Source organism: Dermochelys coriacea, chromosome 5 (assembly GCF_009764565.3).
Source record: "Dermochelys coriacea isolate rDerCor1 chromosome 5, rDerCor1.pri.v4, whole genome shotgun sequence".
Classification (NCBI taxonomy): Eukaryota; Metazoa; Chordata; order Testudines; family Dermochelyidae; genus Dermochelys; species Dermochelys coriacea.
In genome coordinates, this window is record NC_050072.1 from 45,711,173 (window position 1) to 45,732,238 (window position 21,066).

At 40.4% G+C, this 21,066-nt stretch overlaps 1 protein-coding gene across 2 annotated transcripts in view; it reads right to left on the reverse strand.

Annotated features, from left to right (window-relative positions):
* Nucleotides 1–21,066, reverse strand: part of JMY (junction mediating and regulatory protein, p53 cofactor) — a 143,039-nt gene that overhangs the window by 73,651 nt on the left and 48,322 nt on the right. For both annotated transcript variants that reach the window (XM_038401940.2, XM_043514636.1), the window contains exons 3-4: nucleotides 13,251–13,401; nucleotides 6,161–6,330 (exon numbers count right to left, since the gene is read on the reverse strand). In XM_038401940.2, the coding sequence (XP_038257868.1) occupies nucleotides 6,161–6,330; nucleotides 13,251–13,401 (321 nt within the window). The remainder of the gene's footprint in view (nucleotides 1–6,160; nucleotides 6,331–13,250; nucleotides 13,402–21,066) is intronic.

Here is a 21,066-nt window from a genome sequence, read left to right on the forward strand (position 1 = left end):
GCTAACACAGTGAAAAGAAACAGGAAAAACTTTCTGGAGTAAGAAAAAAAGACTTAAAACTGGACTGGAACTCCAGCAACCTGGGTTCTGCTCTGTCACCAATGTCCAGCATCAATTTAGGCAATCACTTAATCTCTCTGGCTCCAATTCAATAAAGTCATTAAGCGCATGCTTAACTTTAAGCAGTTGAGTAATCTCACCTCTATTCATCAAAGCACTGAAGAGGAACTTAAAGTTAAGCATATGCAAGAGAGAATAAACTTTCTTTACAGTGCTGTAACTGAGAAATATTGTCTGTATATGGACAAAATGCTCACATTGTTACTGCTAATGATGGATTTCACACCTAAGAGAAATACACAAGGCTATGTGGTGGTAAGGCCACTGAACACAAAGCCACACAAAAGTGTTGCTGGGATGCAAGACTTATCCTGATTAAGTAATACACAATTATGATCTTTTTCCTGCTAACTAGGCTTTCCCTAGGCTGTAGTCATGGTTTATTTTGCTTCATTTAGATTCTGACTTTCTATATCAAATAATCACTGCGTTAACATAATTTGATCAGTGACTGTTTTTGGGGACAGGCACAATCAGGACATTCCAGAAAGAAGGAAAATAAAACTCAGACCACAGAGGAAAATGTGATGAGAGCCTGAGCCCTTGGTCAAAGATGCAGTCTTGAAAGATCATCCTCAAAAGATGTATGCTGTGGTCAGCCAGAGTACTGGGTGAGCCAAAAGACCAGGAGCATATCTCTAGCCTTTGGAGATCTCTGGTAACAGTTTTATGCAGTAGGAACTTAAAAATGGTTTTAAAAAATAAAAATCTAGAAGGTGACTGAAAAGACCAGTCTCCCACAGATAAGTCAAGTTCCCCCTCCCATCCAACATCTTAATGGGCATGAAAAGACCAACAGCATTCCCCATCAGCCAGGCTGAAAGAAAAGAAAGGAAATTATTTTGCTTTCATGTAATGTGTCAATAATGTGTTGTTGTCACATTACATGACGTAACGTTATTACAGATTGAAAGGTAACTTCATAATGCTATCTTGTGGCTGTCTGCAATTCCAGCAGATGACAAAGTGGCTCTCCAGCTGTTAAGAAGTTTACCACTACTGTCCCAAACTCCTCCTCTCCCCTGAAAGACAGTTATTTGTTGAATGCTAGCAGTGTGCTCAGCACTCTATAAAACAGTAAAATCTAGACCAGGGTCAGCAACCTTCGGCACGCAGCCCATCAGGATAATCTGCTGGAGGACCGCGAGACATTTTGTTTACATTGACCGTCCACAGGCACAGCCCCTCGCAGCTCCCAGTTGCCACTGTTTGCTATTCCCTGCTAACGGGAGCTGCAGGAAGTGGTGCGGGCTGCAGGGACATCCTGGCCGCAGCTTCCCACTGTTCCCATTGGCCAGGAACAGTGAATTGCAGCCACTGGGAGCTGCGGGGGTCCGTGCCTGCAGATGGTCGACGTAAACAAAATGTCTCGCGGTCCGCCAGCGAATTACCCTGATGGGCTGCGTGCCGAAGGTTGCCAACCCCTGATCTAGACCCTGCTCTAAGTCAGCACTTTGCCAAGCTATCCTTTTTCAACTCTTCAATTTTTTGCGCAACAGACCAGTTTATTTCACACCCTTAAACATTTTTGTGAACACGCTAGATATTTTATGTCCAAATCACTGAAGAAATAATTTGGCTAAAATGTTTGCCTTCAGAAAGCGCGGGGGTGGGGGGCAGAGAATGGCTGTTTTTTTTAAACTCAGAATGAAGTGTTTTTAAGTGAAAGATTGATTACAACAGTCTTAACTTTCTTATTCTTGCCATAAGCAGATGCAGGATGAGTCACAATGAGATACAGGATAACAGTTTGAACTTGAACACTTTGAATACTTAGTTTTTGCTGTGATCATGAACACATGATAAACTTCCCACTCAACACTTTCAAAGTCTTGGCTATTCTCTGGGAAAACTAGTTAAAATAATAAAGAAATAAGTCCTACATTATCTTCTAATTACTGCAACTTCAAAGGAGGTTATTTGTTTTTTTGCCAACTATTAAAAGCAAAGTAGGTAATTGCTGTTAATGAATATTCCACTACTCTTGTTATTACATAATTATAAGTCTAACTGTTACCACTAGCTCTGTTAATACTGACCACCAGTACATTCACTTAAGGCACTTAACCCTCTCCGGGTTTTTTTTTTAATCTCTTCATTAGAGAAGGAAAAATGGCTCTCAATTTTAATTAAAAGTTCAAAACTAATCTGAGCTGAAGAAATCTACAGAGTATATATCTTACAAGATTTTTAAAAAGATATCTGTTGCTTTCACCTTTTGCTTTGCTGATTTGTACATTTTTGGATGGACATAAGAACAACCATAATGGGTCAAGACCAGTGGTCCCTTTAGCCCAGTATCCTGTCTTCCAACAATGGCTAATGCCAGGTGCTTCAAAAGGAATGAACAGAATAGAGAATCATCAAGTAATCCATCCTGTGACCAATTCCCAGCTTCTGACAACAGAGGCTAGGGACACTTCAAAGCATTGTTTTGCATCTCTGCCCATTCTGGCTAATAGCCATTGATGGACCTATTCTCCATGAATTTATCTAGTTCTTTTTTGAATCCTGTTATAGTCTTAGCCTTCACAACATCCTCTGGCAAGAAGTTCCAAAGGTTGACTGTGTTGTGTGAAGAAATACTTCATTTTGTTTGTTTTAAACCTGCTGCCTATTAATTTCATTTGGTGGCCCTATTTCTTGTGTTATGAGAAGGAGTAACTTCCTTATTTACTTTCTCCACACCAATCATGATTTTATATACCTCTATCATATCTCCCCTTCGTTATCTCTTTTCCAAGCTGAAAAGCCCCAGTCTTATTAATCTCTCCTCATATGGAAGCTGTTCCATACCCTTAATCATTTTTGTTGCCCTTTTCCATACATTTTCCCATTCCAATATATCTTTTTTAAGATGGGGCAACCACATCTGCACACAGTACTCAAAATGGATTTATAGAGAGACAATATGATATTTTCTGTTTTATTATCTATCCCTTTCTTAATGATTCCCAACATTCTGTTCGCTTTTTTGACTGTCAGTGCACATTGAGTGGATGTTTTCAGAACTATTCACAATGACTCCAAGCTCTCTTTCTTGGGCGGTAACAGCTAATTTAGACCCCATCATTTTATATATATATATATATATATATATATATATATATATATATAGTTAGGATATGTTTTCCAATGTGCATTGGTTTGCATTCATCAACATTGAATTTCATCTGCCATTTTCTTGCCCGGTCACCCAGTTTTGTGAAATCCCTTTGTAATTCTTTACAATCTACTTTGGACTTGACTATCACTGAGTAATTTTGTATCATCTACAAATTTTGCCATCTCCCTGTTTACCCCTTTTTCCAGGTCGTTTATGAACATGTTGAATTATACTGTTCCCAGTACAGACCCTGGGGGACACACCACTATGTACCTCTCTCCATTCTGAAAACTGACCATTTATTCCTACCCTTTGTTTCCTTTTAACCAGTTACTAATCTAGGAGAGGACCTTCCCTCTTATCCCATGACAGCTTACTTTGCTTAGGGGTATTTGGTGACGGATCTTATAATAATCTGATGCAATGTTCTCTATTTATAAATATCTTGTAATAGCTTTATAAATAAACTATTTACAGAGCAAGTCAAGTCTATGGAATTCGGCAATACAGCAATAAGTAAAAAGTCTGCAATGAGACACTGGTGGAAATGCATTGACCAACAACACACTTCCATGTATCCAAACAATTTTACATATGTATAGCGAAAGGGAGTGCTCACTGTGATTTAATACATTTCTGTTTGCCATCACGATGACGAGACTTGGCAATGAGTCCATAAAATGGAATCTGGTCTACCTCTGATGACTCTTTACATAGTTCCTCTCAAACAAAACATGAGCACAGAAACCACAGATGGAATTTAGGAGGTACAATGGGGAAACAGAAATTTAGTTATGTAAAGATGTGGCTGTTCTTACAGACCACAATAGAAAAGGGTTACGTTTTAACTATGAGGTGGGGCGGGGGGAAGACTAGCTTGTCCCTTTGTCTCCAATTCAGAGGCCCCAGGTGTTGATTTATAAGTTCCAAGACTGTGGATATACTGGCAAATAAGTATTCACAATTCAATACTGGTAAGGTTCCACCAATGTAGCAAAAAAGGAAGCAGAGGTACAGATGGTGGTAAAAATCCATGAACCCTTACCACAGTACATCTTCCACCAAGGCTATCACCAGTGAAGCTGCATCAGTAATGTATTATGGCCCTAATCACAGAAATGTAGGGCAGGAAAGGCTCTCTAGAGGTCATCTAGTCCAGCTCCCTGCACTGATGATGCTATTTTAGGCAAGGCTTTAAAAGCAGAGACTGCACTACCTTCAAGAGTGGCTTATTTTAACGTGATCAATTTGAACAGCTATCACCTTTTCTAAAATGGCTTTTTCAACAGATATCTTTTTGGAATTGGAGTGCTCTTTTTCCAGCTTGTATATAGGAAAAGGCAATATACAGTTTTGTTTTAATTTAGTTTATTTAAGAAGAGTGAAAAGAATGTATCATTACGATGAAAAAGTTGACAGAAACATTATAAGGACAACAGCCTTAACAGGATTTCAAATCACAACTTCTAAAATGTTAAGACACTATCCCTTAAGCAACCTTTTTTAGTTATCCATAGAGATTTACAGAAATTAGTCAGCTACATGCCAGCCATCCTACTATTCCCTGAATACAACAGACAGTTACAAATAAATAACTTTAGAAGATGCATATAAGGGCTATATTAATTACTCAACCTATTCCCTAGCTCATATGCATATAGAGAGACAGACCATAGATATACTCTATGACTGTTTTTACCACAGTAAGGAAGCAGCAGATTGGTCCTGGCCGACCATGTAATAACGCCATGATTACACTATGGGGCTTCAGAGACCATCATAAGTTTAGTGGATAAAGCACACAATAAGAAGCCAATAAGAAGCACGTTTAGATGCAAGGATTCAAAAACTGAGGAGAAAAATCTGAATTTACAAAAAATAGATCAGGCATAAGTGTTTAAGTCCAAGGAGCGGTTTGTTGCACTTTCCAACATAGGAACGGCATCCAAACAATGCTACTTTGTATTTATCTTTTTAATGCGCTAATTTGTGATAAAAGTGATAATATGATTTTACAGTATAGAGATTTGTTCACATGGAAAATTCTGTGTTGAAATCAAAGTTAGAAGATTCTGTTTGTGCACATGATTCAATGATTCTGGAATCATTTTGGCTAGTGAAACAGGCTTAAATACTTCTTGAGAGAGAAAGAGCCAGGTTTACATATCCATGGTTATAGCAAATTGGAAATTCAGTAGAATTCTAGTCATTTATAGTAAAAATTGACACACAAACATCACAAAAACAAAGTGAGTAACATCCTTCATGAAAGTTGAAGGAGCAAGAATTTTCCACTTATAGACAATGAAAACCTAAAACAAAGCTTCTTGCTTCTGCAGCTTTCACCAAGTATGCTAGCATTTCCCCTCACCCCCACTCCCCATAGACAGTGATTTTTGGTGGGTTGTTTTTGTTGGGGGAAGGGGGGAGACTGTCACCTTTTTCTGGATCTCAGATGTTGATGTACACTGAGCCACTGTAGATCCAGTGCTGCTCTCAAGCCTCCAAGAGCTCTTTGGAACAATGATGTGCTGAGATTATACACTAGGAGATTTCTGATCCTACTCCTCCCCTCCACACTCCCATTCTATTTGCTCCACTAAGATTGTCAGTAATTTTAAGATTACTAAAACATGTCTTCTCAAAGAGTTTCTAGACTGCTTATTAAACAGTACAAGGAAGGGGACAACACAGGGTACCGGAAAATATGGAAGGAAAATGGTACAAATACAATATCTACATTGCAACTTGCTGCCATCTGCCCAACAAGACTGATGGCACCATCTCAGTCTGCAATGGTAAAAAATTAGAGATTTTTTTTGTAAGTAGCCATATAAATGTTTACATAAAAATCTTTAAGAAAATTAAACTCAGAATTAATTCACAACAAATCCCAATATTTTTAATTTTAAATAGATTTGTATGAGAAATTACCTCTTCTTTCAGCGCATGTTTCTTCTGCTCCAAACAGATTTCCTTAGCTCTCATCAGCTGCAGTGACTCCTTAGAAACTGCATACTGCAACTTTTCCATACGTTCTACTGCTGCCGCCCATGCTGCCTTACCAAACTTTTTCTGATCTGCTCGCATTCGATCATACACAGCTGTAAAAGAAAAACAGAGCTCCGTTAATACAGATAAAATACACAAAATTTGATGTGCTGTCAAATTTCATATACAATTTGATAGCGCTATCACAATTCCAATAAACACATCAACAATTTCCACCATAGTAATAGCTCTTATGAAAATAAGTTTCCAGGAGCTTAAACATGATGCACGATTTCTGCAACTACATAATCTCCCCAGAACTATCAGTCTCCATTGTACTCCGGCTCCTGACCACTGCAGACAGTTTGAAATTTAGTAAAATTTTAGAAACCTAGTTTGTTTCAAATTTCTGTTTACTTTGTTTGAGGCACTCGCCATGTTAAGTTTCCAGGTTTATCATTGTACTCCATAGTTCTTCAGCCACAAAAGCTACCCACTGACAGAGAATCTAAGGCTTTAAAATAAACAACAAGAACATGCAAACCCCCTGGAACACCCCCTCCCTCAGACATCTCAAGGGGGTATGTGGGAGAAATTACATAATGCTGGATTTATTATTTTATTTACTGCATTTTCCTAATAGGCTAACCAGAAAAAGCTTTAAAACTCTGTGGGAATTTGTTATATAAAATAAGGTAGTTTACAATGAGAACACAGATATACAGAGATGCTGATGTAGAGAGCCATCACCTCCAATAATCAAACAGCCTGGGTTCAGTTGCCCAGAAACTGTCCAATCTAACGGAGCTCAGAACTTTTACAGGGGCTTTTTTTCAGTTGTCTACGTCGCACTATAACTATATCTCTACGTAACAGTGAAATATGGACAAATGGCTAAAAACAGGTAGTGTTAAGAAGAAAACACACACTATCAGTGCGGAGAAGGGTAGGGGACATGGGCAACTGGTAGATCTGCAAGTGGGTGTGACAGGGTGCCTGGGATGGACCACACTGAGAATGCCACACTAAGGGTAGACTGCAAAAAATAGGGCAGGCAATCCCCAAAGCTGGTGGTATATTCTATAGTAAGATTCACTAGTAATAAAACAGCTTCTGAAGTACCACACCGGTTAACCAGAAGCCAATACGCAGTCCCCTTTAGGCATTCCAGCCCTTGGCTCCCATCCAGACAGCCAAGTTTAATATATTGAGAAGTTATTGAAAACCCATTTCACCATATGTGAGGTTCAGACACTTATTGACAGGTCAATATGTATCTTAGATCTTACTAAAATATGCTGTCAGCCAATCCTTAGTAAACTAATCAAAAGATTTATTAATAAAAGAAGAGAGAGTTATAAATTGTTAACAGATCATATACATACAAAAATGATTACAAAATCCTTATATCAGGTTTGTAGCAATGATGGAATAAACTGCTGGCTTGTAAAAGTCTCTGGTAACTTCCAAAAGATTGGAAGGTCCTCAGCCATAGTTCAAGATGCTCCTTTTAGTTTTAAATCCACAGCCCAGAGAATTAGAGCAGGAAAGAAGCAAAATGGAGTTGTCTCATGTGTCTTTACTATTCTTTGCCATGTGCATGGAAATTTACTGTCCCAAAGAAAGCCCACAGCCTGTGTATGGAAAATTACTGGCCACGATGGAGTCCGGAGTCACATGAACATATCACATGTCCGTATAGGTTTTGCTGAATCACAAGGGGTGGCCATTGGCTCCTCACTGTCTGAGACATCCACAGGAAGACCTGCTGAGCAGGATGAGTTTCTTCAATGGGCCACATGAGAGAGTGGAGTGATCTTAATGGGCCATCAATACATAGCTCAGGGGTGGCCAAACTTACTGACCCTCTGAGCCACATACAATAATCTTCAAAAGTTTGAGAACCAGGCACACCTGCTGGGGCTCGGGGCTTCTGTCCTGTGGCAGGGGTCTTGGGGCTTCAGCCCTGCGGTGGGGGGAGTGTCTTAGGGCTTCAGCCACATGGGAGGTGCCTGCTGGGGCTCGGGGCTTGTGCCCCGCTGCTGCTGAAGGCCCAACCCCAGGCAGGCATCTCCCATGGGGCTGAAACCCCGAACTCCCTGCCCCAGTCTGGTACACAGAGAAAGGGGGAGGAGGGGCAGCCGCATTTTAACTGTAAAAAGAGCCACACGCAGCTCGAGAGTGGCAGTTTGAAAACCTCTGACATAGGTTTACATTAGGGCGAGACAGCTATCTGGGGAAGTCACCCACAAATACAATTTTAAGATACAAGTACATAGCCAATATTCATAACTTCAGATACAAAGATGACATGCATATAAAGAAGATAATCATACTTAGCAAATCATAATTTTTCCATTGATGCCTTATATGCCATACTTTGTACCAGATTTATGGAAACTGTGTTACAGTGGTAACAGTGATATAAATGGTCACCTTTCTTATATACACAGCATCACTGGGGGTACGCAAGCAGCTGGTTGATCTGGAAGTGGGTATACAATAAGAAAAGTCTAGAAACCTCTGATCTAAATAATATTCTGTCCTGTTTCAGTGCAAGAGACTGGACTAGATGACCTACAAGGTCCCTTCCAATCCTACATATCTAAGGATATGTCTACACTCCCAGCCGGACCGGTGGGCAGCCATCGATTCAGCGGGGATCGATTTATCGCATCTAGTCTAGATGCGATAAATCGACCCCCCAAGCGCTCTCCCATCGACTCCAGCTCCGCGAGAGGCACAGGTGGAGTCAAAGGGGGGGGGGCAGCAGCAGTCGACTAACCACTGTGAAGACACCACGGTAAGTCGATCTAAGTATGTCAACTTCAGCTTTGTTATTCACATAGCTGAAGTTGTGTAACTTGGATCGATCCCCCTGCCAGTGCAGACCAGGGCTATGATTCTATGATACTTCCAGGGCCCTACGTTTTAGCTTTACTGGTTGCAAAGAAAACTTTCCAAATGAATGATAGAGACCCGAGTCTGTAAACAGCCTGAATAATGTCTTTAAAATAAGTGTAAGCTTCCACATTTACCTACTGAGCGTTATCTTTGAGCCCTTATAATGGCAATCTAAATGCCAATATTATTTCACTACTATTCATTTTAGCACAATGGTACAAAGTATCTCCAGAAGGAACCACTACCTGCCTCCAAATAGCAATATGTGAGGGGGAACATAATTGCAACTTCCCAATATTTATTTATGATCTCCAGGTTGAGGCCCCTGATTTAACAGAAATATCCAGCTGATATGTTTAGCCTAAAATTCTAAACTGCCTCCCATATGTTCCCAACTGCTAAGAACCCAAATGTCATTTTCTACCTACCAAAGCCTCCAGCTACCCTTAACAACTTCTACAATGCAGTTGTGTGTTCAATACAAATCTGCAGCACTAAGAAAATTAATAATTATGGGGCAACAAAATTACACTTTACAATATTCACTATGGTGTTCAATTTGATATTAGACTGTGTATTTAACGTTACCAAAAACATTTTATTTTAAAATTTGAAGCTGTTGGAAAATCCAGTCTCCTTACTACAGAATTAGGTTCAAGGTAACCATACAGAGTACAGGAAGACCTGGTCATAACCAGATGAATCAGAACTTCTTCAGGAACCTTCTAGGATAGCAGAAGTCCCTTGCCTGATCAAGATTAGGACTCATTTATCTTGAGCATCAACCACTACTTGGGCTGAGACAGAAAACCATTCACTGATTTAAACTATGCAGGGCAATTACATGACATTATTTGAACACTTCTGCTAAGCAAAACTGGCTGAAATTCAGGATTTCACAGATGAAGCAATCCGTCTCCAGGCCCCAGATCCTCAAAGAAATTTAGGCCTAAAACCAGGCCCAGGTATTTAAAGCAGTGGTACCCTCAGTAAGGGACAGCTGTTGAGTGGCAAGCTAGTAACATGGTTGCTCACACCTTGCTTCCTTACTCAGTAACAAAATCTGTCATTTTTTTTTTCTAATAAATTTGTTAGTCTCTAAGGTGCCACAAGTACTCCTTTTCTTTTTGCGAATACAGACTAACACGGCTGCTACTCTGAAACCTGTCATTTTTTATTATTACCATAGAGGCTAGGAGCCCTAATCATAGATGAGGGCCCCATTATGGCACGCACTGTACAAATATGAACAAAAAGAGCTGCCCAAAAGACCTGACAATCTAAATATAAGCCAAGAGACAACAGAGGGATGGATGGATGCAGTGTTGTAGCCATGTCAGTCCCAGGATATTGGAGATGAGATGGGTGAGGTAACATCTTTTATTGGACCACCTTCTGTTGGTGAGAGACACAAGCTTTTGAGCTTACACAGAGCTCTTCTTCAGGTCTGGGAAACCTATTCAGAGTGTCACAACTAAATACACGGTGGAACAGATTGTTTAACGTTAAGTAATTAACACATTTTTTTCAAGGGACCATTCCAGCTACTTCACCTACATTGATGGCAAGTCAGTCACAGGAAAACATTTTTCTTTATCAGTTAACGTGCTCTGACTTAAAGTCTTGTCTATAATACACAATGCACCTATTTAACTAAATGATGTCTTTAAAAATTCACTGTAGTTAAGCAAGTTTAACCCTTGCTTAAATCAGTGTAGCTTGCATTGGTAAGATACTAACTTAAGCTAAATCAATACAAGGAAGGGTTAGACCAATTTAAGCATGTCTACTTTAGGGTTTAACTAGAATGACTTTTAAATTGATTTAGTCAAACTGGTGCATTTTCTAATATAGAAAAGGCCTTAGTTGCCAGACTTCCAACCAGCAAATACCTTCTGCAGATGAACCTGGGTAAAGTATTCTCTAAGTAGGGTAGCAAGATAACATAGGTTTACAAGATTCTACTGTTATGTACGGTCTAACTGATGAGAGAAAGGAACAAGAAAAGCTGAGTCAGATGAAAGAGTGAGACAAAACTGACATTATAGACATATTATGGACATTTCCACTTGCCTGAAAAAGAAGAATATCCTGCAGGAATTCTAGTCTGCATGGGGGTTGCCTAATCACAAAAAGTGCTGCTGTGCAGGAGCACAAACACGATTGCATTGAGGGGGCATTTTTGTTTGCTATTGTGGTTGTTCAAGAAGGAGGACCGATTAAAGAGAGAGATGGACAGGCAGAAACAGGATGGGGGGGGGGAGCTCTACTTTCCTCTAAGGGAAAGAAAAGCACAACACCACAGACTTTAAGGTCAGAAGGGACCATTGTGATCATTGATTCTTGTCTGACCTCCTGCACGTTGCAGGCCAAAGAACCTCACCTATCCTTTAATAGACCCATAACCTCTGGCTGAGTTACTGAAATCCTCAATCATGATTTAAAGACTTCAAGTTACAGAGAATCCACCATTTATTCTAGTTTAAACCTGCAAGTGACCCATGTCCCATGCTGCGGAAGACGACGAAAACCCCCCAGGGTCTCTGCCAATCTAACCCAGTGGATAATTCCTTCCCAACCCCAACTATGGTAATTAGTTAGACCCAGAGCATGTCGGCAACACCTACCAGCCAGACAGCTAGGAAAGATTTGCCTGTAGTAACTCGGAGCCCTCTCCATCTACTGTCCCATTACTGGCCGTTGGCGACGTTGCTATCAGTCACAGATCAGCTACATGCCATTGAGGGCAGTCTCATCATAACATCTCTCCATAAACCTATCAAGCGCAGTCTTGATGCCAGTTAGGTTTTTTGCCCCTACTGCTCTGTTTGGAAGGCTGTTTGAGAACTTCACTCCTCTGATGGTTAGAAACCTTCATCCAATTTCAAGCCTAAATTTGTTGAGGGCCAGTTTATATCCATTTGTTCTTGTGTCTGCATTGGTGCTTTACTTAAATAACTCCTTTTCCACCCTGTTATTTATCCCTCTAATGTATTTATAAAGAGCAATCAGGTCTCCCCACAGCCTTCTTTTGGTTAAGCTAAACAAGCCCATCTCTTTGAGTCTCCTCTCATAAAGTAGATTTTTCCATTACTGGGATAATCTTGGAGCCCTTCTCTGCACCTGTTTCAATTTGAATTCATCTTTCTTAAACCAGAATTTCACACAGTATTCCAGATGAGGTCACACCAGTGTCTTGCACAGTGGTACTAACACTTCCCTGTCTCTACTGGAAATGCCTCGCCTGATGCATCCTAGGACTGCATTAGCCTTTTCCACAGCTGCATCACATTGGCGGGTTATTGTCATCCTGTGATCAACCAATACACCCAGATCTTTCTCCTCCTCTGTCACTCCCAACTGATACATACCCAGTTTATAGCAAAAATTCTTCTTGTTAGTCCCTACATGCATGACCTTGCACTTTGCTCTATTAAATTTTATCCCATTTCTATTACTCCAGTTTATAAGGGCATCCAGATCTTCTTGTATGATATTCCAGTCCTCCTCTATATTGGCAATACCTCCCCACTTTGTGTCATCTGCACATTTTATTAGGACATTTCCACTTTCTGTGCCAAGTACCATAATAAAAATATTAAATAAGATTGGTCCTAAGACCGATCCCTGAGGAACTCCACTAGTAACCTCCCTCCAGCCTGACAATTCACCTTTCAGTATGGCACATTGTCGTCTCCCTTTAATCAGTTCCTTATCCACCTTTCAATTTTCATACTAATCCCCAACTACTCCAATTTAACAAATAATTTCCCATGTGGAACCTTATCAAATGCCTTAGTGAAATCCAGGTAGATTAGAAGTACTTCATTGCCGTTGTCTAAAAAATCAGTTATCTTCTCAAAGAAGGAGAGCAGGTTGGTCTTGCACAATCTATCTTTTGTAAAACCATGTTGCATTTTATCCCAATTACCATCAACATCTATGCCCTTAAGTACTTTCTCTTTCAAAATTTGTTCCAAGACCTTTCATACAACTAGGGTCAAACTAAGAGGCCTGTAGTTTCTCAGATCCTTTTTTTAAAAAGGGGGAAAAAAGTGAACTATTAAAATTCAACTTCCATTTCAAATAACCTTTATGTGAAAAAAATAAGACAGTGGAAAATGGTTACCTTTCTGTGCTTTGGCTGTTATTTCGAAGTACTTAACAGTAAGATTCTGAATAGAAAGGACAGCCATGTGGGCTTTCCGCTGCCAATCTGCATCTTCTTTTTGTAGGCTCTCAATTCTCCTGGGACCTAGGTAATCATTCTCTATGGAGATCTGAAAATAAATCAGTCCATCATTAACATCAACAAATTAAATTTTGTCAATGGCAGCTAGTTGCAGTTAACCTGGGTGGATAAAAATGATTTTTAATGGAAAAAAAACCTTTGAATGCTCATTTATGCTGAAAAAGAATAAGTGTAGGGCCTCACTAACATTCTTACTGTGAGAACAGAAATTCAAAACAAAAAATTGGTAAATGAATAGCCCATACTACGTTGCAACCAAAGCCACCTTCAACAAGTCAAAAAAGCCAATGAACGTTTGCAGTCTGAAGTCAATGCAAGGTGTACTCTGAGGCAGAACTAGGCACAATTTTTCAGCAAATTACTTATTTGCCAAAAATTGCAGCTTCAGTTGATCCTGAACTGTTAGAAAATGTGTGTAGAGTTCACAAAAGTGTCTACCAAACCAAAAAAAAAAAAAAAAAAAAAAAGAAAAAGGGAAAAAAAAAAAAAGACATTTTAGTAAATGCTGAAACAAAACATTCTGTTTCAACCCATTTCAAGACAATTTTGTTTAGATTTTTTGCATTTTGACAAAAGCCAAAGAGGACTATTTTAAAAAAATGCTTTGAGGGAAGGGTTTTGAGGGGGAGAAGGTCTAGCTTATAACCTTTAGCTCACTGATTAGAGTACTCTAGGATGTGGGTTCAATTCGCCCCTTATGCCTGACACAAAGAATAAGTTAATTGACTTGCCAAGCTCCCAAAGTCTTTGGCCAAGCCAGAAATTAAACCCAATTTTGCAGTCCAGTACTCTATACATTAACTATTCTTCCTCCCCAGCTGACTCTTCCACCAGTAGCAAGAGTTTCTACAGGCCAAATTAAGTCTTTATTTACACAAGTTTGCCTTTATATTGAGCCCTGCTGCAATACCAGTGTATTGCCATTGCACTCAGTGGGCTTGTAAACAATTCTATTCATGTACAAGAACAGAATACATTTACTCTTCCTCAAACATTCTGGCTCTGAAATGCTATGAGGAGTAAAAAGCAAAACAAATTTTGCACATCAATTCTGAATATACCCTGGGAGCAGAATATACTGAGTAATATCATGCCATTTTCGCATGGCCTCTTTTCATATTAAAAAGGCATTTTACACTAAATCTGATTTTTCTGGAAGGGGTCTGAGATTAACATTTTATTCTGAAAGTTGGAGAATTAATCCCAGAGAAGAAACAAGTCAGCAAGGCATTTATTACTGAATGTTAGCACTCTGGAGTGACAGATTTGATTGATGGTGTCTTTGCCTTTTAAGGAAGTTGCAACTTATTGAGAACCTATGCTTCCTGGCTCAAACAATTTTTTCAAGTGAGTCACCAAACAGCTTGCTGCCTCTGACAGCCTTATGCATCAGTAGAGTGGAATTGAAATAATTACCCCACAAATTTATCTTAATTGAGAGCTCAAGAGTGAAAAGTGAAATAAAGCGTATAAAATGTCACAATAACTTAACAAAAATGTTGATGGGTAAAGGTGCAAAAAAGCGAGACTGAATTATTCCAAACAAAAAGGCCTATTGATATAACTCAAGGACTGTATTAAGATCATGTCTAGCAAATACAAAAAGTGAGAGTCAATAAACCAAAATTGGTGTGTTGGAAATCAGGCCTACTGGTAGACAAAATAATGCAAGAATGAACTACTATGCCCATTGCTCTCTTTTGTGGTCCTTAAAGAAAAAGGGAAATTGGCCGAGCAGTAGTAAAGGGGGACAAATGCTGACTGAAAGAAGGGGAAGAAATGAGCTTCACCATCATGGCTGCTACCTCCCGCTGTCTCTTAGGATCAACTGTAACATCGTTGGGCATTTGTCATCCTGATCCCAAGAGATGTCCTGACCAGACCAGGCCAAGAGGGACCCAGATGATATTGCCACCTCTATCAGATTCAGCTAAATCCTGACCACCACCAGGAATGTCACACACACACACACACACACACACACACACACACACACACACACACCTTTTTCCTTCCCCACCTTATTTCTTCTTTCCTATGCTTGCAAAGTAAGAATTAACACCATAGGGAAAAAAAGCTGCATTTTCTATCTTCTACAATGCCACAACAACACACAAACAACTGCATTTTTGATCAAACTTACCCCCAAAAGGTATTAATTCTAATTCAATAAGGTTTAACTTTGTTTAATTTTATTTAATTCCATAAGATCTGTTCGGGATATTGTCAGGCTGTAACAGCAGGTTCCTATTCTCTCCTAGGGCCAGATGGGATTGAACAAGGAAAACAGGGCCCTTGCACTTATGTATGTCATTATTTCCCCAGGAAAGTCCTCAAAGTTTATTTTTGTTTTTAAGGTGTGCTGAGGAGGGAAGAGAAAGTGGGTGTGCTATGGGCACCGTGTTTTCAGAAATGGGACCTGCAACTGTGGCTTCTTCCTGAAATCTCATACTGTATACATCTCCCTCAGTTAGGAATCTTCCCCCTCCCTTCCCTTGGTTTTTGAACTTTTCCAGCTTCTTTGCATAACCAGTCAATGCAATAAGGGCAAAACTGTGACAGAAAATAGACTCTGGCCAGACCACACTACTGCCTGAAGTGGGAATTTGCTATCCTGCTCATCTTCCCTCCACCAGCATTACCACGAGTTGCCCAGGACTAGAGGGTAGAAAAGGATAAATAAGATGTGCCAACAGCAGTTAAAGTAATACGAAAGAATGAAAACAAGCTAAGGGAGCAGAGTATATCTATGATAAAAGGCAGTATACTGAAGAAAAAAGATATAGTTTTATATGTAGGTTTCAGAGTAGCAGCCGTGTTAGTCTGTATTCGCAAAAAGAAAAGGAGTACTTGTGGCACCTTAGAGAATAAAATTTATTAGAGCATAAGCTTTCGTGAGCTACAGCTCACTTCATCGGAAGTGGTGCATTTGGTGGAAAAAAACAGAGGAGAGATTTATATACACACACACAGAGAACATGAAGCAATGGGTTTATCATACACACTGTAAGGAGAGTGATCACTTAAGATAAGCCATCACCAGCAGCAGGGGGGGGAAAGGAGGAAAACCTTTCATGGTGACAAGCAAGGTAGGCTAATTCCAGCAGTTAACAAGAATATCAGAGGAACAGTGGGGGGTGGGGTGGGAGGGAGAAATACCATGGGGAAATAGTTTTACTTTGTGTAATGACTCATCCATTCCCAGTCTCTATTCAAGCCTAAGTTAATTGTATCCAGTTTGCAAATTAATTCCAATTCAGCAGTCTCTCGTTGGAGTCTGTTTTTGAAGCTTTTTTGTTGAAGTATAGCCACTCTTAGGTCTGTGATCGAGTGACCAGAGAGATTGAAGTGTTCTCCAACTGGTTTTTGAATGTTATAATTCTTGACGTCTGATTTGTGTCCATTCATTCTTTTACGTAGAGACTGTCCAGTTTGGCCAATGTACGTGGCAGAGGGGCATTGCTGGCACATGATGGCATATATCACATTGGTAGATGCGCAGGTGAACGAGCCTCTGATAGTGTGGCTGATGTGATTAGGCCCTATGATGGTATCCCCTGAATAGATGTGTGGACAGAGTTGGCAACGGGCTTTGTTGCAAGGATAGGTTCCTGGGTTAGTGGTTCTGTTGTGTGGTTGCTGGTGAATATTTGCTTCAGATTGGGGGGCTGTCTGTAAGTAAAGGACTGGTCTGTCTCCCAAGATCTGTGAGAGTGATGGGTCGTCCTGAGTACCCAGAAGTCACCTACTACAGGACAGGCCCAACAAAGAAAACAACAGAACGCCACTAGCCATCACCTTCAGCCCCCAACTAAAACCTCTCCAACGCATCATCAAGGATCTACAACCTATCCTAAAGGAAGACCCATCACTCTCACAGATCTTGGGAGACAGACCAGTCCTTGCTTACAGACAGCCCCCCAATCTGAAGCAAATACTCACCAGCAACCACACACCACACAACAGAACCACTAACCCAGGAACCTATCCTTGCAACAAAGCCCGTTGCCAACTCTGTCCACATATCTATTCAGGGGATACCATCATAGGGCCTAATCACATCAGCCACACTATCAGAGGCTCGTTCACCTGCGCATCTACCAATGTGATATATGCCATCATGTGCCAGCAATGCCCCTCTGCCACGTACATTGGCCAAACTGGACAGTCTCTACGTAAAAGAATGAATGGACACAAATCAGACGTCAAGAATTATAACATTCAAAAACCAGTTGGAGAACACTTCAATCTCTCTGGTCACTCGATCACAGACCTAAGAGTGGCTATCCTTCAACAAAAAAGCTTCAAAAACAGACTCCAACGAGAGACTGCTGAATTGGAATTAATTTGCAAACTGGATACAATTAACTTAGGCTTGAATAGAGACTGGGAATGGATGAGTCATTACACAAAGTAAAACTATTTCCCCATGGTATTTCTCCCTCCCACCCCACCCCCCACTGTTCCTCTGATATTCTTGTTAACTGCTGGAATTAGCCTACCTTGCTTGTCACCATGAAAGGTTTTCCTCCTTTCCCCCCCCCGCTGCTGGTGATGGCTTATCTTAAGTGATCACTCTCCTTACAGTGTGTATGATAAACCCATTGTTTCATGTTCTCTGTGTGTGTGTATATAAATCTCTCCTCTGTTTTTTCCACCAAATGCATCCGATGAAGTGAGCTGTAGCTCACGAAAGCTTATGCTCTAATAAATTTGTTAGTCTCTAAGGTGCCACAAGTACTCCTTTTAGTTTTATATGTAGGGGGTGTTTTGGACCAAAAGTTATCAAAGCTACTTCAGTGCATTCCTGAAACCAGAACACCATTCAAACCTGACATTGGCTTGGTTGATATAACAGCAAGTGAGATTGTATTTCAGCTCCATCCTCCCTCCAAAGACTATTATTAAAAACCTGTAGAACCAGCTGTAACATAGCTATACTCCCAAAGATATTTCCAAAAATGTATTAGGACTGCATACTCCCTATCCAGTCTAAATAAGTTATCTAAACTGTGAAATGAACTTGGGCTTTTAGGCTCTAACTTCTTGAATGCTAAGATGGAACTCAACATTGATAAATCAAATTTTTCCCTTTAACTTTTCATACCTTACGGAGTTCTAAATTTGTTTGGGTTGTTTTGTTTGTTTGTTTTTTTTACAAGCACACAGAGTCCACATCTTCACTACAGTCCACAATAATGCTCAGATCCCTTTCCTGACTTGATACAGCTAACAAGATATTAGGATGAACAACAAATGGAAATGCAGACTCACACAGAAGATATTATAACTCCACTGTATAAATGTTGCACCATCATATGGACTCTGTATGCAGTAGTGGTCACCATCTCAAAAACACCATCTCAATTCTGTTGTTGCAGAATTAAGTGGAGGGGAATCAGAGAAAGGGGAGAATGATTAGGGTATGAAAGAGCTCTCATGAAAAGTGAGAAGATTAGGACTGTTTATCTTGGAAATGGAGATGAATAAGAAGGAAGATAAAACTGTATATAAAATTATATTCAACACACTACATTAAGAAAGTTAAACTTGCAAAGTCAAGTGCCTATAGTTTAGGAACTGCCAGTTTGGCTATAACTTCCGTGTCCTCTCCATTTCTTCACTTTGAGTAACCTCAACCTTCCAGTTTTCATCTTTGTGCAAATAAAGAGAATCTTAGTGCGTTAGATAAGTCAGAATGGTGAATCTGGCTAGTGAATCTTGCCCATATGCTCAGGGTTCAGCTGATCGCCATATTTGGGGTCGGGAAGGAATTTTCCTCGAGGGCAGATGGGAAGAGGACCTAGAGGTTTTTCGCCTTCCCCTGTAGCATGGGGCACGGGTCACTTGCTGGAGGATTCTCTGCTCCTTGAAGTCTTTAAACCACGATTTGAGGACTTCAATAGCTCAGACATAGGTGAGAGGTTTATCGCAGGAGTGTGTGGGTGAGATTCTGTGGCCTGCATTGTGCAGGAGGTCGGACTAGATGATCATAATAGTCCCTTCTGACCTTAATATCTACGAATCTATAATTAACGCTGTCCATGCAACTTAATTCTGTCCCCTTGTGTTTATGAATTATGATGCAGCAGTCTCTGTCTTTAGTGACATGATCATATACTATTTTTCAAACTGATTCACTCCATGAGTGTGTAGTTAATCAATATTCCTTTTTATCCTACTGATTCAAAGCATGCCCCCCAACCTTATTTAACATATACCATCCAAACCCTGTGCTGAATACAAAATTGTTAGTTTCCTGCTTGGCATTTCTATCATGCTCTCACCAAGTGCTTCACAAACCTTAGTGAATTTATCTCCACAACATCCCTGTGAGAACAGGTGGTGGTATCCCCATCGGATAATGATGCTGACTTTCTTCATAAAGTACTTTGACATCTACTGAGGAAAAGTGCCACGTAAGACTCCATTTGCAAGGGCTTAGCACTTCTGCAAATCTGGTCACACGTGTCTCATACTGGGCACCCAGGAAATGAGAAACACAATTAATGACAGTCTGTGAAAAGTTTGATTTAAGTGACTTACCCAACATCACATAGGAACTCTGTGGCAGAAGCAAGGATAGAATCTAATTCTTCAGGATGGCACTTAATTTCCTTAACCAGTAGACCATCGTTTCTTCCTACAATCCCATCTCATTCACTACACACCTTCCAACTTCTGCAACAAATGAAGCAGGGTTCCTACAGACAGTCTCATTCACTACACAACCCTGATTGGTTCTCATCCTATGCACTGAATAAGGCAAGGGTCTGGGATGCAGGGGAGAGGAGGGATGGGGAAATAGATCATACAATAAAAGATCATAATGCGCATACACAGAGGCCAAATTAAGGTTCCATCAGCAACATTTCAGATTCTGAAGAGTGTACTCTGGTGGTTAGAGCATTAAGCCCATGTGCCCCATAGCCTGTCTTTGTCCACCAGCTCTTCTATTTATTCCAACCCAGCTCCTGCCTCCTTGCTTCTTTTACAACCGCCCTTCCTACCCACCCCTACCCTGCCCAAAAACCAGCTTCAGTCACTTCTTCCTATCTGTTAACCCCATCCTATGGTTCCTGGCCAACCACACTGTGACATTCTGTACCTCATGGGGACACCCTATACCCCTATATTCATCCTTATAAAATGATTGTGTGGTATCCAATGTAAAGTTTTTCATGTCGGGTGTCTTCAGAAGGCTCATGATGCACTAAGCTTTGTTGTTCTAGTGATTTTATAGTAATTGTTGTTACAGTAATGTTGTAGTAATGTTATAGGTTATAATTTCATGTATACACTTATGAGGCTGAAAATGTGTCTTCATGGCATAAAATAAGCCCAGGCAAAAACTCTCCAAGAGCAGAGAGGCAGTTCACACCTCATCAGGACACGTATGGGACAAACCCAGCCCAGCCTCACAGGAACAAAGGACCTGGCCTAGGCAGCAACAAAAGGATCTGTTGGACTCTTGAGTGAGTCACCCCGCACTTCCTTTGGTCAGTTTGCGACTGCGATGAGGTAATGCTCACCAGACTCTGAAGGGGGCAGAGCCAAGACGGACGAAAGAACATGATAAAAGGGAGAGATGTTTGCCATGCTCGCTCTCTCTCTTCTACCTCCATCTACAGACACCACCACCAAGCGACTAAAGCACTGATCAGAGGGGAGAGCCTGGCTGAAGGGCAACCAG